Here is a 22,075-nt window from a genome sequence, read left to right as displayed (position 1 = left end):
GTGGCAGTGATGATGGAGGAAGAGGACAGCTTTCCTCCCCCACAGGAGGACCCAACAGTCCCCCTCAGCTGAGAGCCCCTTGTACCCGACTAGAGGCTGCACGTTCACTGTGCACAGGGCAGGGTCCACATGGGGATGAGGGGCATCTCGGGGACTCTGTGGTCAGAGGGCAGGGAGCATAGCAGGAGAACGGTGTGGGGACATCTCAGGAGGCCAGGACTTCTCACGCTGGGAGGTCCCTGGGGACTTACGTGTCAGTGACTGTAACCTGTGCATGTGATGAGGACACGGGGACAGGAAAGAGCCCCTGCCTGTCCCTCACCTCCAGGACATAGGGAGGGGCCCTCTGTGGGTGTGGTTTTATCACCAAGCACCAAAACCCCTCTCAGAAGAAAGGGCTGACATTCCTGTCTTGCTCTCTCTGTGCCAATATAACCCTGAGGTGACTTTGCCTACAGATGCCTCAGGCTTTGCAGAAAGCTGTGGAGAACGCACAGACCTTAACAAGGCATTTAGAAACCTTTACTGTGCCAACCAGTGGTCATGGGATAGAATTCTAGGGAAGCCACAAGTGATTTCACAGGTGAAGTACAGAGACCCTCCCCTGAGGCCGAGCCTCTCATGTCTAAAGACACTGTGACTTGATTTTATTTTTTAAATATTATTTTAACTGACAAGTTATAATTATATACATTTATGGGGTAGAGTGTGATGTTCTGATATATGCATACAACGTGGAATGTTTATCAAACTGATTAACATATCTGTCACCTTGCTTACCTCTCATTTTTTATGGTAAGACATTTGGAATATACTCTTCGTTATTTTGAAATGTAGATTACATTTTCATTGATTATAGTTACCCTGCTCTGCAATAGATCTCAAAACCTCTTCCTCCAATCTGAGGCTTTGTCTCTTCTGACCAACATCTCCCCATCTCCTCCCTCCCCCCCCCTCCTCCCTCCCCCCCATCTCCTCCCTCCCCCCCAGCCCTCCTGGTCACCATTCTATTCACTGCTAAATGCCACATGTAAATGAGCTCATGTAGCCTTGGTCTTTCTGTGCCTGGCTTATTTCCGGCAGCCTAATGTCCTGGTTCAGCATACGGCAGGCTTCCCTCCTCACTGAAGGCTGAATAGTGCCCACTGTGTGGCACAATGTCCTTCCTGTTCAGCATACGGCCACCTTCCCTCCTGTCTGAAGGCTGAATAGCACCCACTGTGTGAGGTAATGTCCTTCCGGTTTAGCACGTTGCAGGCTTCCGTCCTCGCTGAAGGCTGAATAGCGCCCACTATGTGACGTAATGTCCTTCGGTTCAGCACAGAGCAGGCTTCCCTCCTCGCTGAAGGCTGAATAGCGCCCACTGTGTGGCCTAGCATCCTTCCGGTTCAGCACATGGCAGGCTTCCCTCCTCCCTGAAGGCTGAATAGCGCCCACTGTGTGGCATAATGTCCTTCCGGTTCAGCACACGGCAGGCTTCCCTCCTCCCTGAAGGCTGAATAGCACCCACTGTGTGATGTAATGTCCTCCTGGTTCAGCACACGGCAGGCTTCCCTCCTCCCTGAAGGCTGAATAGCACCCACTGTGTGCCATAATGCCCTTCCGGTTCAGCACAAGGCAGGCTTCCCTCCTCGCTGAAGGCTGAATAGCACCCACTGTGTGATGTAATGTCCTTCTGGTTCAGCACAAGGCAGGGTTCCCTCCTCGCTGAAGGCTGAATAGCACCCACTGTGTGATGTAATGTCCTTCTGGTTCAGCACAAGGCAGGGTTCCCTCCTCGCTGAAGGCTGAATAGCACCCACTGTGTGCCATAATGTCCTTCCAGTTTAGCACACAGCAGGCTTTCCTCCTCACTGAAGGCTGAGTAGCACCCACTGTGTGACTTAATGTCCTTCCGGTTCAGCACAGGCCCGGCTTCCCTCCTCGCTGAAGGCTGAATAGCGCCCAGTGTGCCGGCTCTGCCTGCTCTGCATCCATTCGTGGGTCTTTGGGCACTATGGTTGATTTGTCTTCTTGACCCTTGTGGATAACACTCCAGTGAATGTAGGGATGCCGATAATCTGGATTCCTGATCAATTTCAGTTCCTTTGGCCCAATACCCAGTAGCAAGATTGCTGGATCATATGGTAGTTCTATATTTAGGTTTTTGAGAAATCTCCATACCATTTTCCATAATGGCTGTGCTAATTTGCATTCCCACCAATAGCGTGCCAAGGGTTTTCTTTTCTCTGCATCCTCATCAACGGGTATTTTTCCTCTTTTTGATAAACACGTTGTAACCAGTGCAAGCAGTGTGAGGTGATGTCTCCTTGTGGGTTGTTTTTTTTTTTCCTTTTCCTTTTTTTTTTTTTTTTTTTGAGACGGAGTCTCGCTCTGTCATCCAGGCTGGAGTGCAGTGACGCAATCTCTGCTCACTGCAACCTCCGCTTCCCGGGTTCAAGCTATTCTCCTGCCTCAGCCTCCTGAGTAGCTGGGATTACAGGCACGTACCATGGCATCTGGCTAATCTTTATATTTTTAGTGAGATTGGGGTTTAGTCATGCTGGCCAGGCTGGTCTTGAACCCCTGACCTCCAGTGATCTGCCTGCCATGACCACCCAAAGTGCTGGGATTACAGGCCTGAGCCGTCGCGCCTGGCTTCCCTGTGGTTTTAATTTGCGTTTCCCTGATGATTAGTGATGTCGAGCACCTTTTCATGGACCTGTTGGCCATTTGGGTGCCATCCTTTCAGAACTGTGCCTTTAGAAAGTAGCAGTTTATTGGTCTTAGAGAACTTTGCTTATTTTTAACTGAAAGAATCTGTTGGCTATGGTGCAAGTCAAAGTGAGGTCAGATGAGCATATTCGTGTAGTTAAGTATGTGAATCCTAATATTGCTTCCATCTGCCAGTCCTACAGCCGCTAGAAGTGTCTTCGAATAAAGACCCTGATGAGAACCTAGTTTTCTGAATGCATCCTGGGAGGATTGTTTTTATTCACTTTCCTGAGATGTAGCACCTGTTTCCTGGAGTTGGCCTCAGATCCAGCCAGACTGAGGCCGACGCCACCTTTCCAAGGACAGAGGACTGTGGCCTGTGAGTCAGGAAAGCCACTAGTCCAGGTGCAGCCGGGTCCCATCCTTGGGTCACCTGCAGAGGTCGTGAGGCCCACTGAGGACACGCAGCCCTTTGCTTCAGGTGCTGTGTGCAGGGTCCATCTGTCCGGTCCCTTTCTTTGTTGAGTGTGTGTGCGCGCCTGTGTGTGGGCACGTGTGTGTGTTGAGTGTGTGTGTATTGTGTGTGTGCGTGTGGGGACGTGTGTGTGCGTGCATGGGCACGTGTGAGAGTGTTAAGTGTGTGTGTGTATGTGAGTGTGTGCGCGTGTGTACCTGGGCGCGTGTGTACCTGGGCACGTGTGTGTGTTGAAGACTCCACTGGGCTGCCTCCCACATGGGTGTGTAGGGTGAGACATGGTTAAGTGCTGTTCTGAGCACGCTGGCCAGGGCTGGGCAGAGCTGTGCTGAGGGCTGGCGTCTGACGGGGCCGCGGGGGGCACTCTACACGTGCGGAGGAGCAGCAGGCCCAGCCTCACCTTGGCTGAATAGCAGCCGTATCCTCCCAGGCCTGCTGCTCCTGTGGTTTTCAGTCTCTTCCTTATTTTTTGGGATCTTCTTATGTGTATGGTTTTATCATTTGGGGGATTAAATCACGGGCAGACACTACCAGGGCAGGGTTTAGCGAAAGGTTGGCTCCTGGCCTGAGGTCAGCATTCCACCCACAGCCATGAGCGACTGGCCTCAGCCGTTCCTCCGTCTTGTGACAGTCACGCGTGTTCTCCTGCCTCGGCCTGGCACGTCCTGGCTCAGCAGAGCCGCCTTCCTGCTGCAGAAGCTGATGTCGCCCCACCTCTGCCCCTCACCTGTGCCCCTTCAAGAGTCGGGACATTTGCTAATGTGATGTTCAGATTCACATTAAAGTGACTGATTAGGGCTTTACTTGAGCAAGCAGCGCCTGTGTGAAAAGCACCACAAGATGTCCCCGAAGTGGGTTCCATCTGTCCGCAGAGCTCCCGGCGGCCAGATCTTGGGGAGCTGCCCTGCGTGTGCTGGTTGGCTCGTTTGGCTGTTGCTCCATGAAAATTCCACAGAGAGGCGTTTTCACTGTAGATTTAAATCTACAATAAGAAAAGTACTAAACACTTAAGAGACTACAGCTTTGAAATTTTAAATCTGCCTGATTTACCCAGGTGAAAACACCACTCTTCAGCTCATGTTTTCCTGTTATCAGGGAACAGGTGGGAAGATCCACAGCCAGGCCTCTGATTACCGACAGCAACCAGGCCTTGTAGGGTCCATAATTGAGGGGTTCATGCTGAGCCATCTGGGGAGCGAAGACGGTGACTTGCTCACTACAATGTGGCATTTTTAATTCCTGGAACCCTGGCTGTTTTGGAGCTTTCAGTTTATTTTATGAATCAAATAATGGAAAACCCACACAGCTGGCACAGCTGGTGGGTGTAGAGAGAGTGATGCGAGTGCCTTGGCTGCTCGCCCAACTGCCTTTGGGCAGCTGGACAGGAGTGACGACTGGCGTGGGTCTGCTGAGGTCTGACCTTCCCGAACCGGAGCTGGCAGCCTGGAGCCACCTGTATGTGGTGTCTCCAGTGGGGCTGCACAGCAGTGGCCTGTTTCAGCAAGCTTCAGTTATTTCGCTGAGACTGGGCTGTTCAGGGTGAGGAGAAAGTGACCCAGGTCTTCCTTCCTCTGGCCGAGGTGCCCTGCCTGGCACCCATGACAGGTGTGCCTTTCGTGCCTTTGGTCTTTGAGTGTTTTAAAGATCAGGCACTTGGTGTTAGCATGTTAGTAGAAGTGTTTTTTCAGGCCCTGTCTATTCTCTACAGTAATTGTGTTGTATAATCATAGTCTTATGGAATCGGAGAGAGCTATAACAGCAGGCTCTTAACGCGACCCGCTGAACACCAGCCTGCACTGAGCACTTTCCACACCCTCTTCTATTTTATCCCTCAACAAACCTGGGAGACAGCTGTTCTTTCTATACCTGTTGTACACGTGAGGACACTGAGGCCATGCAGTCTCACCTGTTCAGGGTCCCACAGATACCAAGCAGCAGGGCTGGGGTTGGATCCTGGTTCTGCAGACTCAAGGGTCCGTGTGAACGCTGGAGGGAGGGCCGAAGGCTGGGCGGAGCGGGGCAGGTCGTGGATTCTCAACCCCTCTCTCTCTGTTGCCCTCTCAGGACGCAGGGAGCCAGCAGATAGGTTTCTTGCTTGGAAGCTGCGGAGTTACTGTAGCCTTGACTAGTGACGCCTGCCATAAAGGACTTCCAAAAAGCCCAACGGGAGAGATCCCACAGTTTAAAGGTATGCCACCGAGCCTCCGAGAGCTCGCGTGCCCACGTCCTTTGTCAGAAGACGGGTGCGGGAATACGTCACCCCGCCTCGGTTTCAATCCTCTGTGGAATGAAACGTCAGTCACAGACCCACGAGTTTTCACGCGTTCTCGTCCCTGATGACACAGCCGAGTTGCCAGCCCATGGGGTGACGTGAGGTAACGCATGGTGGCGGCTTGGGCGCTCTTCTGTTGATGTCTTAGATCTCATGAAATCCGGAAACACCAGAGATTCGATCTAGTTGACGTGTTTGAAAGGGTACCACATAAATGGGGAGAAATTCTACAGACCTACTTTCAGAGTAACATTTAAAAGGAACTTGTTGTTTGTTTCCAAGGTTGGCCAAAGCTGCTGTGGTTTGTCACAGAGTCTAAACATCTCTCCAAACCGCCCCGAGACTGGTTCCCACACATTAAAGATGCCAATAACGACACTGCGTATATTGAGGTGAGTCAGCCTTGGCCTCCTCCACTGGCCCTGAGTGTGGCCTTGGCACTAACGTGTGTTTCTGACGGTTACACGAGTGCCAAAATTCAGGGACTTGGAGAACCTCAAGTAACCAGAAAAACTGCAGTGACCTGTCAGCCCCACTTCCCTCACACTTTGTCTCGTTTCAGTACAAGACGTGTAAGGATGGCAGTGTGCTGGGTGTGACGGTGACGAGGACTGCGCTGCTGACACACTGCCAGGCCCTGACGCAGGCGTGCGGCTACACGGAAGGTGGGGTGCCAGACCCTGACTCCTTGGGACCCTGGTTCTAACCGGGACACCTGACACGAAGGCCACATCACTCCCACGAGGAGCCATAGAAATAGCGTGAACTTTGTGCCCAGCTCCGCTGACATGAACTTATTGTTGAGTTAGGATATCAGCTCAGCCTACCATAGCAAATACTACAGACTGGGCGGCTTCAACAGCAGATATTTATGTCCGCACAGCGCGGAGGTCTGAGGTCAGCGTGTCCTTGGGCAGTTCCCAGTGGGGGTTTCTTCCAGGTTGCTCGTAGGAGGTGTGAGAAGATGTGCAGTTAGGAACCCATCCCTACCACCCCACTGAATGCGAAGGACCTCCTGAAAGGTGCGCTCTCCACACAGCCACGCCGGGGCCTGGGCTTCAGCATGTGGATCTGGGGAGACGCTGTTAACGCCGTGGAGCTTCATCCCTGGGTGCACATGAGCGTATCTTTAGTTGTAAAGAAAACGCCTGTGTGTCCACCCACCCTCCCAATTGAGTCAGAGTCTCTCTATTGGTGCTCGTGATGTGTTTTCCTTCCCCTGGGTGGGCTGGTATGGGAGGCAAAGAGGGGAAGTGAGTGGAGGGAACTTGAGGGAACTGTGGCAACCACACTGAAATGGCACAGAGAGGGGAGGGTGCGACCCCGGGGACCCCAGAGACTCCCCCCATTGGTGGCCTGAGTCCTGCTGATATCCCCTGAAACCTCCTGAGATGTTCTGAGATGCTGTGATGTACCCTGAGGCCCTTTGAGACCCCAGAGAACCCCCATGCCCCTGAGATCCCTTGGGATGCCCCGAGGCCCCTTGAGACCCCAGAGAACCCCCAGAGAATCCCCGTGGCCCTGAGATCCCTTGGGATCGCCCGAGGCCCCTTGAGACCCCAGAGAACCCCCAGAGAACCCCCATGCCCCTGAGATCCCTTGGGATGCCCCGAGGCCCCTTGAGACCCCAGAGAACCCCCAGAGAACCCCCATGCCCCTGAGATCCCTTGGGATGCCCCGAGGCCCCTTGAGACCCCCTCCGGAGACCCCCCGAGGCTCCCTGACATCCCCTTGACCAGGCCCCTGACAGGGCACCGCTGCGGCGTGCACCCCTCCCTGGCGTCTCTTTCTGGAACTTCACGAAGCCGTGGTGGCATCTGCCGCTCCGCTGTGGAATGAAACACTTATCTTTTTCTACTATTTTTATTATCTGCCCATCCTCAAAATCTCCCTTTTAAAAACAGCGTGTGTGTCTCGTGGGTGTTCTGATGTTTGGCCATGGAGTTTTCACACCTGGGGACGCACTGCCCCCTGCGCCTCCAAGGTCCAGGGTGGTCACACTTGTGGAGGTTGGGGAGGGAATGATACGTTCGCTCTTTACTTCACCACTTTCAAAAGGAACTTAGGTTGTTTACTTTTGGCCATTTATTGTGAAAGCCTCCTGTCTATTATTCTCCACACTTTAGCCTTTGGAAGGGGAGGTGAGACTGAGTCACCTGCAGGCAGCTGCTGACCTTGGCTGGCCAGGTGACTTCGGGAGAAAGCTGGGCCTGTTCAGGGCCAGCGTGCTCTGTGATAGTAAACCTCATCAAGCACGAGCTTTTAGCACCTTTTTAGAGCCCTCCCCCATGCTCTGTGATAGTAAACCTCATCAAGCACGAGCTTTTAGCACCTTTTTAGAGCCCTCCCCCATGCTCTGTGATAGGAAACCTCATCAAGCACGAGCTTTTAGCACCTTTTTAGAGCCCTCCCCCATGCTCTGTGATAGGAAACCTCATCAAGCACGAGCTTTTAGCACCTTTTTAGAGCCCTCCCCCATGCTCTGTGATAGGAAACCTCATCAAGCACGAGCTTTTAGCACCTTTTTAGAGCCCTCCCCCATGCTCTGTGATAGGAAACCTCATCAAGCACGAGCTTTTAGCACCTTTTTAGAGCCCTCCCCCATGCTCTGTGATAGGAAACCTCATCAAGCACGAGCTTTTAGCACCTTTTTAGAGCCCTCCCCCATGCTCTGTGATAGGAAACCTCATCAAGCACGAGCTTTTAGCACCTTTTTAGAGCCCTCCCCCATGCTCTGTGATAGGAAACCTCATCAAGCACGAGCTTTTAGCACCTTTTTAGAGCCCTCCCCCATGCTCTGTGATAGGAAACCTCATCAAGCACGAGCTTTTAGCACCTTTTTAGAGCCCTCCCCCATGCTCTGTGATAGGAAACCTCATCAAGCACGAGCTTTTAGCACCTTTTTAGAGCCCTCCCCCATGCTCTGTGATAGGAAACCTCATCAAGCACGAGCTTTTAGCACCTTTTTAGAGCCCTCCCCCATGCTCTGTGATAGGAAACCTCATCAAGCACGAGCTTTTAGCACCTTTTTAGAGCCCTCCCCCATGCTCTGTGATAGGAAACCTCATCAAGCACGAGCTTTTAGCACCTTTTTAGAGCCCTCCCCCATGCTCTGTGATAGGAAACCTCATCAAGCACGAGCTTTTAGCACCTTTTTAGAGCCCTCCCCCATGCTCTGTGATAGGAAACCTCATCAAGCACGAGCTTTTAGCACCTTTTTAGAGCCCTCCCCCATGCTCTGTGATAGGAAACCTCATCAAGCACGAGCTTTTAGCACCTTTTTAGAGCCCTCCCCCATGCTCTGTGATAGGAAACCTCATCAAGCACGAGCTTTTAGCACCTTTTTAGAGCCCTCCCCCATGCTCTGTGATAGGAAACCTCATCAAGCACGAGCTTTTAGCACCTTTTTAGAGCCCTCCCCCATGCTCTGTGATAGGAAACCTCATCAAGCACGAGCTTTTAGCACCTTTTTAGAGCCCTCCCCCATGCTCTGTGATAGGAAACCTCATCAAGCACGAGCTTTTAGCACCTTTTTAGAGCCCTCCCCCATGCTCTGTGATAGGAAACCTCATCAAGCACGAGCTTTTAGCACCTTTTTAGAGCCCTCCCCCATGCTCTGTGATAGGAAACCTCATCAAGCACGAGCTTTTAGCACCTTTTTAGAGCCCTCCCCCATGCTCTGTGATAGGAAACCTCATCAAGCACGAGCTTTTAGCACCTTTTTAGAGCCCTCCCCCATGCTCTGTGATAGGAAACCTCATCAAGCACGAGCTTTTAGCACCTTTTTAGAGCCCTCCCCCATGCTCTGTGATAGGAAACCTCATCAAGCACGAGCTTTTAGCACCTTTTTAGAGCCCTCCCCCATGCTCTGTGATAGGAAACCTCATCAAGCACGAGCTTTTAGCACCTTTTTAGAGCCCTCCCCCATGCTCTGTGATAGGAAACCTCATCAAGCACGAGCTTTTAGCACCTTTTTAGAGCCCTCCCCCATGCTCTGTGATAGGAAACCTCATCAAGCACGAGCTTTTAGCACCTTTTTAGAGCCCTCCCCCATGCTCTGTGATAGGAAACCTCATCAAGCACGAGCTTTTAGCACCTTTTTAGAGCCCTCCCCCATGCTCTGTGATAGGAAACCTCATCAAGCACGAGCTTTTAGCACCTTTTTAGAGCCCTCCCCCATGCTCTGTGATAGGAAACCTCATCAAGCACGAGCTTTTAGCACCTTTTTAGAGCCCTCCCCCATAGTCATTGAATAGATTTTCCTCCCCGTCTTCCCAATTGCAGTGCCTCCTTTTTTTATTGCAGCTCCAACCTTGGAGACTTCCAGTAGAGCTGTGTAGGCCCCTGTGTTGCCAAAAATCCACCTCCTCCTCTGTGCGCAGAGGGCATGCCAGCTGCAAAGCTTCCTTTCCTGGGAGAGTCATGAGGAAGTGAAAAGAAATCTTTTAAAGAAAAAGGCAGGGAGGGGGAAATATATAAAAGGAGAAGGAACGCTGCGTTTTAAGGCGCAGTGTGGAGAGCTAACGCTGCTCACTCATGTGTCAGGATATCTGTCTAGAAACTCCAGGGTGGCCAGCACTCAAACCGGCCTACTTGGAGTCTACAGAATTTCCACCAAGATATGGCAAAATAATATTTTCCCAAGATCTGTTATTTCCCCTGATGCAGTACTGGATTTTCTTTGCATTTTGATCTGTTGCTGCCCTGTCCTAAGTAAAAATCTCCTGACTTCCTCTGTTGTGCAGCTGAAACTATTGTGAATGTGCTGGATTTCAAGAAGGACGTCGGGCTCTGGCATGGCATCCTGACAGTAAGTGAGGTCCCGCCGGCCGTGTCTGTCCACACAGGAGTCCCCTCCCCGCACTGCCTGTCCACACAGGAGTCCCCTCCCCTCACTGTCTGTCCACACAGGAGTCCCCTCCCCGCACTGCCTGTCCACACAGGAGTCCCCTCCCCTCACTGTCTGTCCACACAGGAGTCCCCTCCCCGCACTGTCTGTCCACACAGGAGTCCCCTCCCCTCACTGTCTGTCCACACAGGAGTCCCCTCCCCGCACTGTCTGTCCACACAGGAGTCCCCTCCCCACACTGTCTGTCCACACAGGAGTCCCCCTCCCCACACTGTCTGTCCACACAGGAGTCCCCCTCCCGCCCTGCCTGTCCACACAGGAGTCCCCTCCCCTCACTGTCTGTCCACACAGGAGTCCCCTCCCCACACTGCCTGTCCACACAGGAGTCCCCTCCCCTCACTGTCTGTCCACACAGGAGTCCCCTCCCCGCACTGTCTGTCCACACAGGAGTCCCCTCCCCACACTGCCTGTCCACACAGGAGTCCCCCTCCCCGCACTGCCTGTCCACACAGGAGTCCCCTCCCCGCACTGCCTGTCCACACAGGAGTCCCCTCCCCTCACTGTCTGTCCACACAGGAGTCCCCTCCCCACACTGTCTGTCCACACAGGAGTCCCCACCCCGCCCTGCCTGTCCACACAGGAGTCCCCTCCCCACACTGTCTGTCCACACAGGAGTCCCCACCCCACCCTGCCTGTCCACACAGGAGTCCCCTCCCCACCCTGCCTGCCCACACAGGAGTCGCCCCCCACCCCGCCCTGCCTGTCCACACAGGAGTCGCCCCACCCCGCCCTGCCTGTCCACACAGGAGTCCCCTCCCCTCACTGCCTGTCCACACAGGAGTCCCCTCCCCTCACTGCCTGTCCACACAGGAGTCCCCTCCCCACACTGTCTGTCCACACAGGAGTCCCCCTCCCCACACTGTCTGTCCACACAGGAGTCCCCCTCCCCACACTGTCTGTCCACACAGGAGTCCCCTCCCCACACTGTCTGTCCACACAGGAGTCCCCCTCCCGCCCTGCCTGTCCACACAGGAGTCCCCCTCCCCACACTGTCTGTCCACACAGGAGTCCCCCTCCCCACACTGTCTGTCCACACAGGAGTCCCCCTCCCCACACTGTCTGTCCACACAGGAGTCCCCTCCACACACTGTCTGTCCACACAGGAGTCCCCTCCACACACTGTCTGTCCACACAGGAGTCCCCTCCCCACACTGTCCACACAGGAGTCCCCCTCCCGCCCTGCCTGTCCACACAGGAGTCCCCTCCCCTCACTGCCTGTCCTCACAGGAGTCCCCTCCCCTCACTGCCTGTCCACACAGGAGTCCCCCTCCCCACACTGTCTGTCCACACAGGAGTCCCCTCCCCTCACTGTCTGTCCACACAGGAGTCCCCCTCCCCTCACTGCCTGTCCACACAGGAGTCCCCTCCCCACACTGTCTGTCCACACAGGAGTCCCCTCCCCACACTGCCTGTCCACACAGGAGTCCCCCTCCCCACACTGTCTGTCCACACAGGAGTCCCCCTCCCACCCCACACTGTCTGTCCACACAGGAGTCCCCCTCTCCTCACTGTCTGTCCACACAGGAGTCCCCTCCCCACACTGTCTGTCCACACAGGAGTCCCCCTCCCACCCCACACTGTCTGTCCACACAGGAGTCCCCCTCTCCTCACTGTCTGTCCGCACAGGAGTCCCCCTCCCACCCTGCCTGTCCATGCAGGAGTCGCCCCCCACCCCGCCCTGCCTGTCCACACAGGAGTCCCCCCACCCCACACTGTCTGTCCACACAGGAGTCCCCTCCCCACACTGTCTGTCCACACAGGAGTCCCCTCCCCACACTGTCTGTCCACACAGGAGTCCCCACCCCGCCCTGCCTGTCCACACAGGAGTCGCTCCCCACCCCGCCCTGCCTGTCCACACAGGAGTCGCCTCTCCACACTGTCTGTCCACACAGGAGTCCCCTCCCTACCCTGCCTGTCCATGCAGGAGTCGCCTCTCCACACTGTCCACACAGGAGTCCCCTCCCCACCCTGCCTGTCCACACAGGAGTCCCCTCCCCACACTGTCTGTCCACACAGGAGTCCCCTCCCCACCCTGCCTGTCCACACAGGAGTCCCCTCCCCTCACTGTCTGTCCACACAGGAGTCCCCCTCCCACCCCGCACTGCCTGTCCACACAGGAGTCCCCCTCCCCTCACTGTCTGTCCACACAGGAGTCCCCCCCCCACACTGTCTGTCCACACAGGAGTCCCCCCACCCCACACTGTCTGTCCACACAGGAGTCCCCTCCCCACACTGTCTGTCCACACAGGAGTCCCCTCCCCTCACTGTCCACGCAGGAGTCCCCTTCCCACACTGTCTGTCCACACAGGAGTCGCGCCCCCCCCCCCGCCCCCCGCACTGCCTGTCCACACAGGAGTCCCTCTGCTCACCCTGCCTGTCCACACAGGAGTGTGCTGGGTGTAGGAATACAAATGCCTAGATTTGCCTACGTTTCACTTGTGCAAGCTGCTTCCTGCCACACTGTGAAGCAGAAAATCGTCACTGTTAGAAGACCGAGGTTGTCCACTAACGTGGTTCACAACTGCACCACAAAGCCAGTTGTGTCAGCAGCCACTGGTGTGAGGGTCTTGGACACGTGGATTGAGGTTACAGCTGCCGAAAACAGCCTTCCAGGGCTCACGTGGAGATCATTATCTTTCTTCCCGCACTTTTGGCATTCAGTATCTTAGAATAATGTCAAAGGTTGGTTCGTGTGTGGGCTACTGTCCCGTACATCTGGTTAGCTGGATGTTTCTGTTGTTTGTTGAGTCGGTGGGGCCTGCTATTGTGTTACTCTGCGGGGGAAAGTAGTTTCCAGATTTGCCCTTGAGGATGGCAGTCTGTGTGTGTTGTAGGGAAACGACTGTCTCACAGTCACGAGTGCCCTGGATGACGTGCCGGGCTTGGGCACTTCTCGTGGCGAAGTAGCCTTGTTATTTGTTTAAGGTGGGCTTGGCCCTTAAAAGCTACGTGGAGCATGACTGCTTAGATGCTCCCCCCATCTGTTTCATATGTGGTAATTTTCACTCATTTTTCTTTTGAATAATTTCTTATGCTGAAGCTTCTTACCTTTTGGAGGTAGAAAATTCTAGTAGTTGTCACGTGAGTGATGGGCATATGAATACAGGAATTCCTGTATTCGCCGTTTCTGGGCGAACCAGAATTCATGTGAAGAGGAGCTGGCAAGCATTTCCTAGAGCAAATATCTGTGGCTGCAGAGAAGCCCGGCTGGCTTCTTTCCGTGATACACACGGGTCGTCTCTCAAGTCTGGATGCTGTTAGGGGGTAAGATGGAGCAGCGTGTTCCCAGCACCGTCGTGTGCTGGTGCAGTGGGAGCCCCTGCTTTGGGATTGGAGGACCTGGGATAGGATGGAGCAGTGTGGTCCCAGCACCATTGTGTGCTGGTGCGGTGGGAGCCCTGGCTTTGGGATTGGAGGACCTGGGCTTGTGTCTCAGCCTTTACTTTTTTAGCTTTGTGACTCAGGCATGTCACACGTGCGTCCAAGTCCCTTCTCAAATCCAAACCTCAGTTTTTCTGTCTGTGAATGGAACGACGATCCTATTTGACGTGGCTGGTGTGAGAATTCTGTGGTCTAAAGTTGAAGCACCCACTCCACGTACACGTTTCACGCATGTGATTCAATGATCAGGTCCTAAAGAACAGACAGCTACATCACTGGTGCTGTTAGTCACTCTCGTTATTAGAACACCCAAGTTTCCGGCTGTGACGTTGTCCACACAGCCCTGCTTTCGAGGCCTCGTCGCGGGGCCGCCTCTCTGAGGAGCTCCCGCTGGTGGTGCCAGCCTGCCTGCTCTGTGCTCCGGGGTACAGCTGGCAGCCCTGGCAGGTGCGAGTCTCTCCACTGTCACATCTAAAGCGAGGTCTCTGAGCAGGCAGCAGCATCTTTTAAGACACCCTTACCTCCGCCAGCACAGAGTGGGGGGGAGTCGGCAGAGCTCTGGGGAGGGAAGGCACATGCTTTTTCGCTTTCATCTGGAGCTTCCCAAATCGAGCCAGTGGCAGAGGGGTCTCTGCCCTCTCGTCTGCCCCCACCCCGTAGCCTACAAGACTGCAAGAATCCCAGCCTGCCAGGTGGTGCCTGGTCTGACTGCTGCGGTGTGAGGCAGGTGTGTTCCTGCCGCCCCTGTAGGTGTGAGTCCCAGCCTCTGTGTGCAGCAGTGTGCAGGTACTAGCCAGCGTTTCCCAGTTTATTTTTGTCAGAAGTCGTAATCTGCCGCAGCAAGGCCCGGCCAGAGCCCAGAATCCGAGCTTCTCCTGCCCCTGCCATTCAGAGCAGCGTGCGGTTCTCAAGATGGGTTCTGTGGAATAAAAGTTAGCATAACACACTGGGAAGAATTAGGCTTTGAGGTTACGAAAGGCTGTTGAAAATGACGATCTGTTTCACCAAAGGTTTCATCTTAAAAAGATTTGGACTTAAATTATTTAATTCTGTCAGGAGTAGTTTAGGGAAAGCAGTGGAGTTCGAGGGAGACCTTGGGAAGTCGCTTTTCATGGACATGTTTTAAAGGATTACACCCAGACCCTACCATGTCACATTCATGCAGACCAGCCATCCCCGCCATCCCCACCCTGAGGAGCTTCCAGGGTCCTGTGCGACCGCTCCTCCTCCAGGCCTGTACAGCCCGGTGTCCACGGCGCTCCCTGAGAGCTGCTGATCCTTGGGTCCCGTGCAGCCTGGTGTCTGTGGTGCTCCCTGAGAACTGCTTCTCCTCCCGGCCCGTGCAGCCTGGTGTCCGCGGCGCTCCCTGAGAGCTGCTGCTCCTCCGGGCCCTTGCAGCCTGGTGTCCACGGTGCTCCATGAGAGCTGCTTCTTCTCCTCCTTCCCTGGGGGCCTGTGCAGTCTGGTGTCCATGGCACTCACTGAGAGCTGCTCCTCTACTATGCTCCTCTGTACTTGCCATCCCTGCCAGCCCTATCCTAAGGAGCCTCCAGGGGCCTGTGCACATGGTGTCTGCAGCGCTCCCTGAGAGCTCCCCCTGCCCCTGTGCGGCCTAGTGTCCGTGCCACTGGCTGAGAGCTGCTCCTCTGCGTGCCCCTCCATGCTCACCCTGCGTGTTCCTTTGTTGATTGCAGAGCGTCATGAACATGATGCATGTGATCAGCATCCCGTACTCGCTGATGAAGGTGAACCCTCTCTCCTGGATCCAGAAGGTCTGCCAGTACAAAGGTGGGTCTCGCTGGGCGCAGTGGCTCACACCTGTAATCCCAGCACTTTAGGAGGCCAAAGCAGGTGGATCACCTGAGGTCAGGAGTTCCAGACCACCCGGGCCAATATGGAGAAACCCCGTTTCTACTAATAATACAAAAATTAGCCAGGCCTGGTGGCGCATGCCTATAATCCCAGCTACTCGGGAGGTTGAGGCAGGAGAAATCTTAAACCCAGGAGAAGGAGGTTGCGGTGAGCCAAGATCACAAAAAAAAAAAAAGTTCGTGGGGGCTGTGTGACCAGTGATTCTTCACCCTTCCCCACTACTCACAATGATCTCTCTTTTGCAATAGGGGACGATCTGACGGTGGCACATGTTGACTTATTTCTATTTTTCTTTTTAGCAAAAGTGGCGTGTGTGAAATCCAGGGATATGCATTGGGCATTAGTAGCACACAGAGATCAGAGAGACATCAACCTCTCCTCTCTGCGAATGCTGATAGTGGCGGACGGCGCGAACCCCTGTAAGTGAGCGTGTGATCTCGCGAGGCAGGCAGGCTGTGGAGTCTTTTTTTTTTTTTCCAGGTTTCATTCTTTGCACTTTGATTTTTCTTTTTCTAATCCTTATCTTAGTAAAGAAGTTGTCTTAAAATCACCAAACAGTAATCACTCACTCGGGCCAAGAGGTACGATGGCATAATAAGGACAGGCATTTGTAGACTCCACAGCCCTGGGATGCAGAGGATGTCTTGATTCTGTAGAGAAAGGTCCTTTGCTGACCCTGTTTCCCCAGCTGTAAAATGGTGCTTAAGTCATACATTTTCATGAGGATGAAGTGAAGTAAGCCCTAAGCAGGTAATAAGGAAATACTCAAGAAATACTTGACTGCTAGTACTTTTTGGTGTATAGTAGTTTTCTTGATCAGTAAATTAATTTGTCGTTTTAAATGTAATTCCGTTATCACATACTGTAACAAAAATACCCAGATAAAGTAAATTAGCAGCTCCACAGAATACTATAAATACACCTTGAGAAATATTTCAGCCAACTGAAACAAGAACCTAGCTAGCATGCTTTCGTGAAAAAAGTACATAAAGCTTTAGAAGCAAAGTGAAATTAAAGGTATCTGACCACATTTATGAAACGTGCAATGTTTATGTTTGTAAACTAAAGCAGCATAAACTCCTTTAATGCCTTATATACAAAAGCAGACTCATAAACAGGTTTTATAAACAGTCTTCACTTATAAAATTTCATAAATCCTGAGCTAATTTAATGAACAATTGGTTTTAACCTATAAGTACAAAACAATACATCTTGCATAAAGAAAAGTATATCTATATTTGGAGACAGTTTAGCTGATATGTTCTTGATAATTGTGCCTCGACCTCATCATTTAAATTAATAGAGAGGAAAGTTTTCTTCATTTGGTTTAGATTTACCCCTGTCTTGGAACTTCTGTACTGAGAATGGTGGAACAAGTCTCAGAAAAGTTACTAAAGTAAGTTCATCTGTCAGAAAAGGTGTCATAAATGTGGAGGTTGCATTCTTTAAATTCTTGAGTTCTGTTTGAGAATAACCACTTCCAGTGTAACATAAATAATAAATTGTATTAAATATTTTTCCATGCTGCCTAGATCCACTTGTGCCTGAATCCCACCTTCGGAAGTATTTTCTATGATGGGATTTTGTAATCAATCACAGTGCTTCAGCTCTCTGATCATTGTCCCTCTTTCACTCTAGGGTCTATTTCTTCTTGCGATGCATTTCTCAATGTCTTCCAAAGTAAAGGCCTTCGACAGGAGGTCATCTGTCCTTGTGCCAGCTCGCCAGAGGCCCTCACTGTGGCCATCCGGAGGTACTGGGTCATGTTGATTTATGTAGATAACCTAGAGACAGTCCTAATTCAGCAGCGAAGGGAGATCAGGAAATCCGAACAGTCGATGCTGAGGGTGAGGGTGAAAACGAGACCTAACCTTTCAAGATGAGTTTATTTCTGTCTTTATGTGCTGGAACAGATTCTTTTGAACAGCCTAGATTCATTCATTAAAAAACATTTATCGCTCTCTGCAGTTTCACGGTAATTCCTTAATGAGTGGAACTGTCTAGAGGCGCATGGAATCGTAATACTGTGTCCTTGGAATTTACTCCAATTTCCATGTGCGTGTACCAATCTCTGGTTTCTTCTGGGGTGGGATAGGGTCTGTTTTCATCAGCCTGCTTTTCTTGCAGTGTTACTGACTTCCATGTGCTGTGGGATTTACTGGTATATTTATTTTTTCATTGTCTGTCTCTGGTGTATAGTTGATGCCTAATACATATTTTTTGAGTGAATGAAAGTGAAATTTAAAGTAGGTAAATTCAGAGTACACTTTGCTCTGACAATCTCATGTCATACACCAGAAGTAAAGCCCAAACCTCTTCCTGTGTGATACGCACACACTTGACATTTTACCTAAGTGGAGCCGTCTGTGGGTTTGGGGTTTTGTTTTCATTTTCCTTGGTCAACGTAGGTGCCACTGACGGCCTAAATATGCTGTTGTAGGAGAACAGGCTCCTGCAGAGAAGTTGTGTCGGCTGTCACCGGCCCATCCAAGGCTGGTCCAGAGGGAAGGTGTGGCAAGAGAGAGGAGGTGTGGTGTGGGGCTCTTGGGGCAGCATGTCCACGGCAATACTCCCAGTGGTGGGGAAGAGAAGGGCCATTCCATTCCTGTGGGGTGAGCTCTGGAGTGTAAACTAAGTGCAGGAGACCTGCTTGCAACAGGCTTCCCAGAGCAGTGTGTGGTTTTTAAATTATTGCAGGCAGAACTGTGGAAGGGCAGGCATTGACCAGGACACAGACAGAAATAACAAGAGCAGGACGTGTCTCCCTCCCACTGTCTCGCCCGGTGGTGCACGTGGGCACGTACGTCAGGTCGGCTGCGGCCTGCTCCTGTGCAGTGTCTGGAGGAGTGGTCTCTGGACATGGCCCACCATGGGTTACAGCAGCCCCTCTCCAGAGCTACCTCCCTGGAGCTGGCTTCAGTGGTCTTCTCTGGTATGCCACTTTTCTGATTGGCGTGATTGGGCTCAACAAATTGAAGGACCAAAAAGGATTAAAGGTACAATTTTAGCATTCCAGGTTGAGTTAGAAACGACAGTGTCCTGAAGACTAGAAGCAGCCTGCAGTGTCCCCGTACCGGTTCTCCCTGCCCCTCCATCACTCAGTCTCATCAAGACTGTCTTTTTATGTCGTTATCATGCATATGATGCATATTTAAACCGTTCAGTGCTGATGCTGTAAGAAAGAATAATCTGTATAATTGGCCATTGCACTTGGACTCCCTAATTTCCTGAGATGAATTAGGCAGCAACTCTATCTCAGTGGTGAAAATCTTTAGGAGAGAAGCCAATGCTGGTCCTTAGAACCTGTACCTTTCGTTACCCTGATGTTTAAGTTACTTTTGAATAAATTTGATGAAAGCAGCACTCGTACTTGCATTTCCACCAACACATCCCTCTCTGCATTGTTTTCTGAATGTGTGAACAGAAGGGAAACTTCCCTCTGTGCGGGGGTTTCAGTTGTGTGCCACAGAAAGGTTGGGATAGGTGCGTGTTTTTGGAAAATGAGCCAGTGTCTGTGAACTCAAGTGTATTCTGTCTTAAGACTTGAGGTGAATTTCCGACGTAGGAGCGGTCAGAGGCCAGGTTATTAAGTGAAAAACGGCTTTCGTACATTCCATAAAGCTGTATTAAGTGAGGTCTGGCAAGGCTTCCCTGTAGGTTTTGGCATGAGAACAGAATGAATGCCTTCTTAAATGTCGTCACGTCCAATGTGGGAGGCAGTACAGCGATCTCATTTTATTTACTCCTTATGTTTTTTAAAGAAGAAAAACAAGTGTTCGGCTGCTACATTCCCCTGTTTTGTTGCAGAGAAGGGTCTGTAGAGGACGGATTATGCCTGTTTGGATGGGTTCGAGGATGGCCGTTTCCTCTATGTTGTGATCTAAGCATTTGTGTCCTGCGTGTTAACCATCATCCAGGGACAGCCTCTTCTGCACGTTAACCATCTTCCAGGGACAGCCTCTTCTGCACGTTAACCATCTTCCAGGGACAGCCTCTTCTGCGTGTTAACCATCTTCCAGGGACAGCCTCTTCTGCGTGTTAACCATCTTCCAGGGACAGCCCCTTCTGCACGTTAACCATCTTCCAGGGACAGCCTCTTCTGCGTGTTAACCATCTTCCAGGGACAGCCCCTTCTGCACGTTAACCATCATCCAGGGACAGCCTCTTCTACGTGTTAACCATCATCCAGGGACAGCCTCTTCTGCACGTTAACCATCTTCCAGGGACAGCCCCTTCTGCACGTTAACCATCTTCCAGGGACAGCCTCTTCTGCGTGTTAACCATCTTCCAGGGACAGCCCCTTCTGCACGTTAACCATCATCCAGGGACAGCCTCTTCTGCGTGTTAACCATCTTCCAGGGACAGCCCCTTCTGCACGTTAACCATCTTCCAGGGACAGCTTCTTCTACGCGTTAACCATCATCCAGGGACAGCCTCTTCTGCACGTTAACCATCTTCCAGGGACAGCCTCTTCTGCACGTTAACCATCTTCCAGGGACAGCCTCTTCTGCGTGTTAACCATCATCCAGGGACAGCCTCTTCTACGTGTTAACCATCATCCAGGGACAGCCTCTTCTGCGTGTTAACCATCTTCCAGGGACAGCCTCTTCTGCGTGTTAACCATCTTCCAGGGACAGCCTCTTCTGCACGTTAACCATCTTCCAGGGACAGCCTCTTCTGCGTGTTAACCATCTTCCAGGGACAGCCTCTTCTGCACGTTAACCATCTTCCAGGGACAGCCTCTTCTGCACGTTAACCGTCTTCCAGGGACAGCCTCTTCTGCGTGTTAACCGTCTTCCAGGGACAGCCTCTTCTGCACGTTAACCATCTTCCAGGGACAGCCTCTTCTGCGTGTTAACCATCTTCCAGGGACAGCCCCTGCTCCTGGTATCAAAGCAGAGACTGAACTTCCAGGTGCTGAGTTGCAGCTGGTTGGTTGCTTGGCTTTCAGTCCACTTAATTTAAAAAGGATAACGATTATCTGCAGTAGAATGCAAATAAAATTGCAGATGCATTTGCTTACTATTTGTAGAATTTTGGCCCTCTCTGGAATATGTATCACTTAGTGATTCTCTTCTGCAAAAAAAAAAAAAAAAACAAAAAAGTAGATAAATCAGAAGCTGAGGCACTCACAAGAAAGCCACCCAGTGGCTGCAGGTGCCAGCAGGGCCAAGCGTGGACATCTGGGCTTATGAGTCAGTCTTCCAGGCGTCGAGGTCCAGGGCCTTCAAGAGCCCCAGGTCTGACAGGGGTGCCCACGGCCCACTGGCTGTAGAGTATCTTCATATCACTCTTGCAAGCAACATAGAATGTCTGTCATGCAAAACAGAGCATGTCAGAAAGTTCTGGGGCTCACAGGATCAATGGAACCTCCAGTGTCCCACTTGATAAATACGCAGGATGCACGGGCACTTCCGGGAGCAGCAGCAGCCCTAGTGATGGGGAAGGGGTTGGGGTGGGGTAGGGGGGCAGGGCGTCCAGAAGCCAGCAGCAGCCGTCAGGGGTTGTGGGGGGGGGGCGGGGGGCGTGGCACTCGGGAGCCAGCAGCAGCCCTGGCGATGGGTATGTGGGAGCAGGCTGGCGCCTGGGCCGCAGGTGCTGTGCCCTCTGTCAGGTTGCCCAGCGCTGCAGGCAGGTCACTGCCGGAGCTTATGCCATCGGTTCTCCCCTCACAGAAAGGCCAGTCTCCAAAAAAGAATGACCAGCACTCATTGTAGGGAGGTTGAGAGTCTTTAAAAACATGAGTTGGAGACTTTGAAGGGACAAGGGCTGGCGACGCGCCTGTCCTCAGGCATGTCTGTGTTCACGTGTGTCTAGGCATGTCTGTGTTCACGTGTCTGTGCATGTCTGTTCACATGTCTGTGCATGTCTGTTCATTTGTGTCTTTATGCATGTCCATGGGTGTCTAGGCATGTCTGTGTTCAGGTGTCTAGGCATATGTGTTCACATGTGTCTTTATGCATGTCTGTTCATGTGTGTATGCATGTCTGTTCATGTGTGCCTAGGTATATCTGTTCATGTGTGTCTTTATGCATGTCTGTTCATGTGTGTCTATGCATGTCTGCGTTCACATGTCTGTGCATGTTTGTGTTCACGTGTCTGCATGTGTTCACATTTGTCTTTATGCATGTGTGTTCACGTGTCTTTATGCATGTCTGTGTTCACATGTATGCATGTCTGTGTCTAGGCATGTCTCTGTTCACGTGTCTTTATGCATGGCTGTTCATGCATGCATGCCTTCATGTCTGTCTTCACCTGTGTATGCCTGTCTTCATGTTTGTATTGATGTGTGTGCCTTCATGTGTGTCTGTTTTCACCTTTGTGTTCATGTGTGTCAGCCAAGTGGTGGCAGGAAATCACGTTCTCTAGTGAAGTCTGCTCAGTCTTGGTATGTGAACTGTATTTTCACCTAGGCATTTAAAGTATTTTCTTCTCTTTAAAACTGTCACTGTCCTGTTATATTTTGTGTTTT

At 52.0% G+C, this 22,075-nt stretch overlaps 1 protein-coding gene across 9 annotated transcripts in view; it reads left to right on the top strand.

Annotated features, from left to right (window-relative positions):
* Positions 1 to 22,075, top strand: part of DIP2C (disco interacting protein 2 homolog C) — a 436,795-nt gene that overhangs the window by 311,852 nt on the left and 102,868 nt on the right. For all 9 annotated transcript variants that reach the window (XR_010146752.1, XM_016962526.4, XM_016962527.4 and 6 more), the window contains 7 exons: positions 5,234 to 5,357; positions 5,724 to 5,833; positions 6,004 to 6,106; positions 10,187 to 10,251; positions 15,426 to 15,519; positions 15,903 to 16,022; positions 17,242 to 17,356. Coding sequence is in view for 8 of the 9 variants with exons in the window: in XM_016962526.4 (XP_016818015.1) it covers positions 5,234 to 5,357; positions 5,724 to 5,833; positions 6,004 to 6,106; positions 10,187 to 10,251; positions 15,426 to 15,519; positions 15,903 to 16,022; positions 17,242 to 17,356 (731 nt within the window). In the remaining variant the exon portion in view is untranslated. The remainder of the gene's footprint in view (positions 1 to 5,233; positions 5,358 to 5,723; positions 5,834 to 6,003; positions 6,107 to 10,186; positions 10,252 to 15,425; positions 15,520 to 15,902; positions 16,023 to 17,241; positions 17,357 to 22,075) is intronic.

This window comes from Pan troglodytes, chromosome 8 (assembly GCF_028858775.2).
Source record: "Pan troglodytes isolate AG18354 chromosome 8, NHGRI_mPanTro3-v2.0_pri, whole genome shotgun sequence".
NCBI classification, from domain to species: Eukaryota; Metazoa; Chordata; class Mammalia; order Primates; family Hominidae; genus Pan; species Pan troglodytes.
This window is presented reverse-complemented; position numbering and strand designations above follow the sequence as displayed.